This window comes from Cucurbita maxima, unplaced genomic scaffold (assembly GCF_002738345.1).
Source record: "Cucurbita maxima cultivar Rimu unplaced genomic scaffold, Cmax_1.0 Cma_Scf00017, whole genome shotgun sequence".
Classification (NCBI taxonomy): Eukaryota; Viridiplantae; Streptophyta; class Magnoliopsida; order Cucurbitales; family Cucurbitaceae; genus Cucurbita; species Cucurbita maxima.
The window spans coordinates 949327-958959 of record NW_019272033.1 but is presented as its reverse complement, the minus strand read 5'-3'; the positions used below and the strand labels follow the sequence as shown (position 1 = coordinate 958959).

The 9633-nt window shown below is 37.9% G+C and overlaps 2 protein-coding genes across 2 annotated transcripts in view; both read left to right on the top strand.

Annotated features, from left to right (window-relative positions):
• LOC111491719 overlaps positions 1-4908 on the top strand; it is a 6493-nt gene extending 1585 nt beyond the window's left edge. The window contains exons 2-11 of the mRNA XM_023140719.1: positions 1076-1595; positions 2092-2190; positions 2880-2980; positions 3059-3130; positions 3215-3305; positions 3439-3519; positions 3975-4034; positions 4117-4239; positions 4328-4366; positions 4455-4908. Coding sequence (XP_022996487.1) covers positions 1215-1595; positions 2092-2190; positions 2880-2980; positions 3059-3130; positions 3215-3305; positions 3439-3519; positions 3975-4034; positions 4117-4239; positions 4328-4366; positions 4455-4589 — 1182 coding nt within the window. The 5' untranslated portion in view covers positions 1076-1214 and the 3' untranslated portion in view covers positions 4590-4908. The remainder of the gene's footprint in view (positions 1-1075; positions 1596-2091; positions 2191-2879; positions 2981-3058; positions 3131-3214; positions 3306-3438; positions 3520-3974; positions 4035-4116; positions 4240-4327; positions 4367-4454) is intronic.
• Positions 4909-6539: 1631 nt separating this feature from the next.
• LOC111491721 lies at positions 6540-7078 on the top strand. Its single transcript, XM_023140721.1, has one exon. It carries the CDS (start codon positions 6548-6550, stop codon positions 7052-7054), a length of 507 nt encoding a protein of 168 aa, XP_022996489.1. The 5' UTR covers positions 6540-6547; the 3' UTR covers positions 7055-7078.
• The last annotated feature ends 2555 nt before the right edge of the window (positions 7079-9633 follow it).

Sequence of the window (9633 nt, the reverse complement as noted above, 5' to 3'; positions counted from 1 at the left end):
TTTTTTTTTTTTTTTTTTTTTTTGTCTGTATCTAATTTGAAATATAAGAATTTGAATGGGTTCGTCAATTTATTGGCTCCTTGAGTTCATGTCCAGTGGTCAGTTATAAATAGATATGTTGTTTGGAACCTGGCTTAGAGTTCTAAATAAGCTAGATTGCTAAAACTGAAGGACATTGTGGTTAAAACCAGCCAGATGAGCTTGGTTTTAGTTTCTTTTTTAAATGAGATCACACAAATACATATTTGAACAATCAATGTTTGCAATTCTTTATTTAACAGCCTACCAATCAGCCTGCAATTCTTCTTTCCGAAAGGACGTCGTTTGAGCGCTTCGGCAGATCAAATAATCTGAAAAGTGTGCAAGTCTTCCTTTTAGTCGTTTATTTTTTGTGGACTTTGTACTAATGACAAAATATGAAGTAGGAACCTGAGGTTTGCAGCTAAAATTATCAGATCCATTCCAGAAACGTTTGGTGGAAACCTTTCCGAACTTTTACAAACAATGTTTTGTCTTCCCAAGCTTGTCGAAAGAAGCCCTTGTAACCTATCACATATCTTTTTGGCGTCCACGTCTGGAAGTCAAGGGTCATATGGTTAAATGCTATTACAGCTCTTCCTGGGAGTGTTTGGTTGGAACAAAGCAGAAAGAATTTCCCAAATGTTTATAATAGTCTTTTTTATATCTGGGATTCTGTTGTTTTTGTAGCCTCTCTTCTGGGTTCTCTCTCTAAAGAGTTTTTTTCTATTATTTCTTCTCTGTAGCCTCCACCTGGAGTGTTTTTTTATCGTCTCCTTCGGTGAGCTGGTTTTGTAAATTTCATTCCTTCACGATATGATTGTTTCTTATATGTGTGTGTGTTCTAAAGGATTCTTCAAATAATTTCTTTTACCCTCGCCTTTTGTTTTCGTAAGAAACAAGTTATTGTGGTAATACTATTGAGAATAAAAGATACACCTCGAAAAGAGTTTGGGTCATTTTTTATCATCTAGTTGAAGTTTGTGTGATTCGAGTTTTGACCATTTCAATGGTTTCTTCAACTCTTAACGGATCAATTTGTGTATTCAATTTGCAGGTTCTTTATCATCACTGAAATTGAAAATTTGATTGGAGGTTTTCTGAGCCCAAGTCATCACTAGAAAGTATTGGTCATTGCCTTGTGGTGGACACAATCGACACCGATTATATGTGAAGCAGTGATGCATTTGCTCTAGATGAAGACAGGTCAAAAGTGGCAATTAGAAATGGGCGATATGAAAATTCTGCCCGGTCCTCGATCTCGTACTACCAAGAGACCGTTATGGATTATTATCTTGGTTTCTATGGTTAGTGTGTTCCTAATATGTGCCTATATCTATCCACCCAATGGCACAGGTGCCTGTTACATATTTTCTTCTAAGGGCTGCAAGGTTATTACTGACTGGCTCCCACCTGCACCTGCAAGGGAATGTAGTGATGCTGAGATCGCATCACGTATAGTTATTAGAGAAATCTTGAACATGCCATTCGTTGCGTTAAAAACTCCTAAAATTGCATTCATGTTCATGACTCCTGGTTCCCTGCCTTTTGAGAAGCTATGGGATAAGTTTTTCCATGTAAGTTTCTGTATTTGCATACTGTTACTTGGTTTCATTATCTTTTCTTAGATTTTCAAGCAATGTTTATTTTTCATCGAAAGTTGACTCGTTTTATGATGAAAAATATGCCTTGCATTAGTTTCTAATACCTGAACTGGGCATAAGTTAGCAAACAACATAATCAAAGCGATCGAGATTACAGACAACCTAGATAATGTGGGAAAATCTCACGTGTTTCGTTTACTGTTTGATAGCAAGTTGGGTTGAGTTGTTTGAAACTATAATGCTTCTAGTTTTTTCGGATGGTATATGTCGAGATCTCTTGTTCTCGAAGGCTCGTGAGGGTTTAGCCTATGATTTCCATTCGTTGTTGCTATAGCCTCTAGGTAATCATGGCAGAGCAATCTGTTGAAGTGAATATCTGAATCTCATATATCAATCTCTATTGTCTAATGATGCTAGTGAAGCCTATATTATCATGTTTTCAGCTGAAACTACTACAATCTTGTGTCAGGGCCATGAAGGGAAATTCTCTGTTTATGTCCATGCATCTAAGGAAAAGCCAGTGCACGTTAGCCGTTACTTCGCTGGTCGTGAAACTCATAGCAATGAGGTCTATATTTAACTTTCTCCTTGATTGGTATCCTTATTTGCACGAACTGTTCTTATAGTTACAGTTTTGTTTATCAAAGTAGTCGTTGTTGTTATAAATCACGAACCTCCACAATAATATGATATTGTCCACTTTGAGCATTAGCTCTCATGGCTTTGCTTTTGGTTTTCCCGAAAGGTCTCACACCAATGGAGATGTATTCCTTATAACCCCATGATCATTCCCTTAATTAGCCAATATGGGATTCCCTCCCAACAATCCTCCCCTCGAACAAAGTATACTATAGCCTCCCCTAAGGCCTATGGAGCCCTCGAACAACCTCTCCTTAATCGAGGCACGGCTCCTTTGGAGCCTTCGAATAAAGTACACCCTTTATTCGACACTTGAGTCACTTTTGACTATACCTTCGAGGCTCAAAACTTCTTTGTTCGACTGAGGATTCTATTGACATGACTAAGTCAAAGGCATGGCTCTGATACCATGTTATGAATCATGAACCTCCATATTGTCCACTTTGAACATTAGCTCTCATGACTTTGCTTTTGGTTTTCCCGAAGGGCCTCATACCGATAGAGATGTATTTCTTACAAATTCACAATCATTTCATAATTTGGGACTCTAACTATACTACGATCAATCACTGATCTAAACACCCTGTAACTGGTTTGGTGAACTTGCTGAATGTTCAGGTCATTTGGGGTAAAATCTCCATGGTTGATGCAGAGAGACGATTGTTAGCAAACGCTCTCCATGATCCCGATAATCAGCACTTTGTTTTACTTTCTGATAGGTGAATCAGTTCAACTTCTCGAACCCACGATTATTTTTTCAAGTTACAATACTGACTTGTTATTATCTGGAATTGCAGTTGTGTACCATTGCATAATTTTGATTATATCTACCAGTATTTGATTAATACAAATATCAGCTACGTAGATTGGTGAGTAATACCAACTCGGTTGTATTTTTTACACAAATATTGATTTAGAGATATGGATGACACATATAATTGTTCTTGTTTCAGCTTTAACGATCCTGGTCCGCACGGAAACGGGAGGTATTCGGAACGCATGTTACCCGAAATTGAGATGAAAGACTTCAGAAAGGGTGCTCAGGTATCCCAATAACATCATCACTTTCTGGATTATTTCTAGCTATTTAATGTTTCTGAGGCATAGTGCATATCCTTATAAGTCTGATCTTCTTCTTGTGGCTTCATAATTTCAATATTTGGAATTTTCTATACAGTGGTTCTCGATGAAGCGACAACACGCTTTGATTGTTGTGGCTGACAATCTTTACTATTCAAAATTTCGAGATTATTGCAAGGTAAATTGTACGTTTAGTTCAGTGATTACATAGCATTGTTGGGAGCTATGGATTCAGTCCTTTTTGGGTTTTCCCTTTCGAGGTTTCCTTCAAGATTTTTAAAACGTGTCTGCTAGGGAGAGGTCCACACCCTTATAAAAAAAAATGTTTTGTTCTATTCCCCAACCGACGTGGGATCTCACATTCAGACATTGTCATCTTTGGGCTTTCCCTCGAGGTTTTTAAAACGCGTCTGCTACGGAGAGGTTTCCACACCCTTGTAAAGAATGCTTTGTTCTCCTCCCCAACCGATGTGGGATCTCACGATCAAATAGGACAATATCTGCTAGCGGTGGGCTTGGGCTGTTACAATAAATATGCATGGAATTTGTATTTTTATGCCCGGAAATCTTTGATTAATAGAACTAGGATAGTGAGATGAGTGTATAGTAATGAGAATGTCTTGGCCATTTCAGCCAGGTCTGGAGGGGCACAATTGCATTGCAGATGAGCATTACTTGCCCACCTTTTTCCATGTAAGAATATACCTAAATATCATATCTCAGTCTTGTGTATTTTGCGCATATCGAGCTGAATATCGGGTTTTTCGTTGTCTAGATGACAGATCCTGGAGGGATTGCAAACTGGTCAATTACTCATGTTGATTGGTCTGAAAGAAAGTGGCATCCAAAGTCGTATGGGGCTCATGATGTTACCTACGAACTTCTACAAAATATCACGGTACGATTCCCAACGCCATCTAATCCGTGCACACATCGATGCCACCTAGACATTTTAGATATAATGTTGTTGGATGTTCTGTTTGCAGTCAATTGATGTCAGCGTGCACGTTACGAGCGACGAGAGGGTATGCTCATTCCATAAAAATCTCGATTCGTTACATGTTTTTATACGGTATAATATTGAAACGTTTTGTATTTGATGAGGTTATGCAGAAGGAAGTGCAAAGATGGCCATGCTTATGGAACGGTGTACACAGGCCATGTTACTTGTTTGCAAGGAAGTTCTATCCAGAGGCTCTAAATAACCTTCTGAATCTCTTCTCCAACTACTCATCAATTTCAGACTAAAAGTTTTGACCTGATATTCTTTGATCGTATCAGTCGTTGCTCGGAACACCGCACCCATCTCTGCTCTTACGACGAAAGCTTCAAAGTCTGAAAAACGCCACATCTTGAATGGTAAAACAGAGCAGCCATTGTTTGATGACAGTGAAGATAGGCAAACTGGGTGGAGTTTGGTTCCTTTAAGGTTAGTGAATTGATGTGATTTTGTTTCTTATTTAATCCATTTTGGGGGATTTTGTGGGTCACCGCTGTGTACAATATGACAGTATTATAGTAGAAAATAGGCATTATTATTATAGAAGTAGCAGCAACTTGAATCTCATCGTGTCGTTTACCAAACTTTCTTGCCTTATTACACACTTTTAGACCAATTTTGAAGGTTTTAGAAGGGTCGGTTAGTTACGCCGAACTCCTTTCGGGTTAGGCTTTTGAATAAGAGGACACGTTAAGGCTAACCGATATAGTCTTTTTTTAGTTTTTTATTTTTTCCTTCCTGACTCCCTCTCAAAGCTTTTAAAACATGTCGGTTAGTGAGAGGTTTCCACACTCTTATAATACTTCGTTCTCATCGGATATGAGACTCACAATCGATTGGAGAGAGGAATGAGTGTCAATGAGAACGTTGGGCTTCAAATGGGAGTAGTTGTGAGATCCCACATCGATTTGAGAGGGAAACGAGTATCACCGAGGATGTTGGGTCTCGAATGGGGTGAATTGAGAGGTATAAGGGTGTGGAAATCTCTCCCTCTACGAAACATTCTTTATAAGGGCGTAGAAACTTATAGGAACTAAATATTATATGGTCAGGAGAACTAGATGGTAACGTTTAATAATTTAAAAAATAAAACTATATGTTAAAAAAAATTATTTTGAGAACAATAATTGTTGATTACGTTAATTCAATAATTTATTTTTTCCATAGATAAAATAAATTTAGAATAAAGACTTACGGTCATTTGCAAACTTGACTTATTATTTATACATTAATATCTCATCAAATCAACGTCCCTTCTAAGTCGTATTTAAAATAGTAAGCTTCTTTTTTATTATTATTATTATTATTATTTCTAACATAATGACGATTAACTATTAAATAATAATATATTGCTTTATCATTACATGTATATTCAATTTTCTTAATATTATTCTATTAAATTCATATTTTCTAATTTTATTTAGAAAATTTTAAGATTCGGATCAAGATTCAAATCTAGATGGCTTCGACTCTTTTTGCTCATAAGAGCGAAAACTATTCCCACCGACTAACACGAGTTCTTTCAACATGATTATATTTTCACTCACATGCATTCTAGAGAGCCGATTTTAATTCTGTTAAGCCTTTCTAGGCCTTCTATTCTTAGGATTACTCTCATTCAAATATGATCTCAGCTAATTGATGTACCCGTCTCTTACCCGTGTCACAAAATGTGAAAACTATACTCATAAACTAACACGAATTCTTCCAGCATACTTTGTCCTCACTTGCATGCCTCCAAGAAAATTTTTCAGAAGGTCAACCAACATAGAAAGTTTCTATGGTTGAGCCACCGAAAAGAAATTGTGTTGTGTTATAGAATATCATGTTGACACATAATACTATATGAAATTGTGCTACGTTATAGAAAGTGTTATACCATGTTATACACTAGTATCACAGATACATGTCATGATCTTAAACTATAGATACCTCATGCATATTATATGTTCACGTGCATCGAGATACTTCCCGACTATGAATATATGAGCGTTTCTTTTCTTTTAGTTTATTTTTTTTAATACGTTGCCCCGCGGGAACGCCATTCCAAGCAAAACCATTGACTCTTCCAAATTTTCCCACAAAAGTTCCTAAATTTAATTATATGTCTCAATCTATGTCTCCCAAAGTCCACTTCTTTCAGCTTCTTCCATTACTTATACTCTTCTTCCTTATCCTCTCCAAAACAAAAGGAAAGGGAACAAATATGGGTGTCTGTATCTCCCGCCGATCATCCTCCGCCGTCGCTGCCGCCGATACAATCCAACTCGTCCACTTGAATGGTCACGTCCAACACTTCCACAGCCCCATAACAGCCAGCCAAGTCACTGGAAATTCTCCCCCGCCGGCGGAGTACTTCATCAGCACGGCAGCGCAGCTGGTCTCCCTCGCCGTCAGCCCAGCGCTTAACCCTGACGCCATACTTCAGCCGGGCAAGGTCTATTTTTTGCTCCCGTTCTCTACTCTTCATCCCGACGTTTCTCCCTCCGACTTGTCCTCCATAGCCAGAAAGCTCACCGCTGCCGCTAAGTCCGCCCCTCGGCCGCCGCCGTGTGTTGCGGTCGGTGGTGGCAATGATTGGAAAGCTCCGGTGGCTGCGAAATCTCGACAGTGGAAGCCATTCTTGGACACGATACAAGAGAAGGCGGTGAATAAGAGCGAGTCGGATTTGCAAGATAAACATAATAATAATCGTATTTGTATATGGGACTAAGAATTTTGAAAAAACGTATATACTAGAGAGAGATTTCTAATACTTTTATAAAAAATTATTTGTTCTCCAACAAATGTATGATTGCACAATTCATCTTCATTTGGAGCCATCGTCCTTACTCCTTTCTCCAACCGATGTGGGATCTCACATTAACTATCTACAGTAAAGTTACTAAAGCATTGTCAACTAGCCTCTAGTAGCTACACGTTTATTATAACTAGTTCACATGTTTATTTTAGTTGGTTCAAGCACGTGGTCTTTGCCCTCATGTTTATGTTGTTATCAAATTATTATGATGGAACGTAGATTAGTTAATCCTATTAATATAACGTTTATGTTCCAAGATAAGTAATGAATGGGCCGCGTTCATGGCTTAATGACTATTAATAATTGAAAATATGATTTTAAAACTACTATTTATTTTGTTTGAAAAGCCTTAAAATTATTAATGTCTAAGAAAGCGATGGCATGCTTGATTTCTCTAGATACATTTTGACAATTATATCTCAAAAGTTTCCATAAGCACGTGCCTTGAAAGCTTCTCCTCTTCCTAAAATAATTAATATTGGGTATCATTTGTCAAAATTTAAGGGATAAATAATTTATTTATAAAATTATTTTCGTTACGTCGTCTTTTTATTATTAATTAAAGAAAAAACATAACGATGATGTATATTTGTGAATTAAGATCGGTTTTAAAATTTGATCTTTTAGTTAATTCACGAGAACCCGAAAATCCGAATATGATCTTATTGGATGATATATATTTGTACTATTGATTAGAACTAATAAATGCTTTTAATGAGATAACTAACAAGTTATTGACTTATTTATCACTTAATTAAGGCTTACTCCAATTCCATCCCTATTCTAAGATTAAAGGTACCCAAATGTTCTTCCTCTATCATGAGTTAAGGAGTATCAAAAATCAAACATATTGAATTATTTGAGGTTACAATTAAGACGAGTCGTAGAAGTCTCAAAAATATTTGAAATCTTCATATGTCTAGAAGTGTAGATGTTTGAAAATATAGATATCAAACATATTTCGATAACCATGTTTGTTGTGTTGAGATTTTTGTAAGGAGGTCCACGAGTATTTAGATGCCCGTGTTTGTTTTATAGTATTATTTTTGTGTGTACGTCTTGTAATAATGTATTATTTCAACAATATCTTTCCATATTTAAATTATTTATATTTATATAATATTTAGTGTAACTGATTTTTCTATTAAAAATCTATTATAGACATAGTGTGCATTAACTTTATCTAAAAATAAGGGTAGCATATGGCTTAAGTATTTTAAAAAATAAAAAAAATAAAAAATCCTTTTAAAAACATCATAGCCTAATCGTGGGCTCCACTTTCAAGTCGAAGTACGGTTGGGTTGGATGTGTGGTGTTTCCTTACACATGGTCTATGCATACGCACATGGACCCACCATGAGGATTCGTATACTGTAACGACCCAGATCTACTAGCAGATATTGTGTCGTCGTAGTGCCGGCCTTCCTTAGTTGGAGTCGGCGACCCAGATCTACTAGCAGATATTGTCTTCTTTGGGCCTGAAAACGCATCTGTTAGGGGAAGGTTTCCACACCCTTATAGATGGTGATACACCGTGTCGTCGTAGTGCCGGCCTTCCTTAGTTGGAGTCGGCTCGGCCTTCCTTAGTTGGAGTCGGCTCCCACGATTAGTCGCTTCTTGTCATGGCTGTGCGTGTACATGCCATGCTCAGAGGTGCAACGTTTCAATTTCAGTGACAGTAAGGTACTTTCGAGCTTCGCGTTCCAGGCTCGTGGAGCTTGTCGAAGCCTACCGTAAGTTCGCAATTCCTGCTTAGGTGTCCTCTCTCTTCCATACAAACAAGTGGAGTCGTTGTCTCCCTGATCACTCTATCTCAACGATAACTTTGACACCAATCATCACGGCGTCAGCCTCTTCGTGGCGGTGATGGAGATGTCGGCACACGGCGTCAGCCTCTTCGTGGCGGAGTGAGTGAGCCTGCCCGAGATGGGCCCCACGATGTGTGTGTTTTTACACTTTACATTTTCTTCTACTCGAACCTAAGACCTGAGACCTGTGTGATGTTAGGTCAAAACTCTAACCACTTGAGCTATTCAACTTGTTTGTTGATAGGTAGGCTCCTCTTCAATGATATACACCGATCTTCAACCTGGCTTTGATACCACTTGATGGATTGTTCGGCGAGAGAAAATTGGTTGGAAGAATTAACTAAATTCTGACGTTCAAAATCAGGTTATTGTTTATTCGCAACAAATCTCTCGACGTGATTTGTCAAATGGTCAAACGGAGATTTTCTGAAATCGTGTGAATAAGGAAAAACTATAAAAAACTCAAGGTTTTATCTAAAAAAGGTTTCCACACTCTTATAAATGATGATTCGTTCTCCTTCCCAACCAATGTGGGACATCACAATCCATGCTAGGGGAAGGTTTCCACACCTTTATAAATGATGATTCGTTCTCCTCCCCAACCAATGTGGGACAGCCCCCAAATCCACCCCCCTTCGGGGCCGAGCGTCCTCGCTGGTACTCTTTTCTTCCTACAATCGATGT

Excerpts from the sequence above, each read along its gene's own strand:
- LOC111491721 (XM_023140721.1), top strand. The coding sequence starts at position 6,548 with ATGGGTGTCTGTATCTCCCGCCGATCATCCTCCGCCGTCGCTGCCGCC.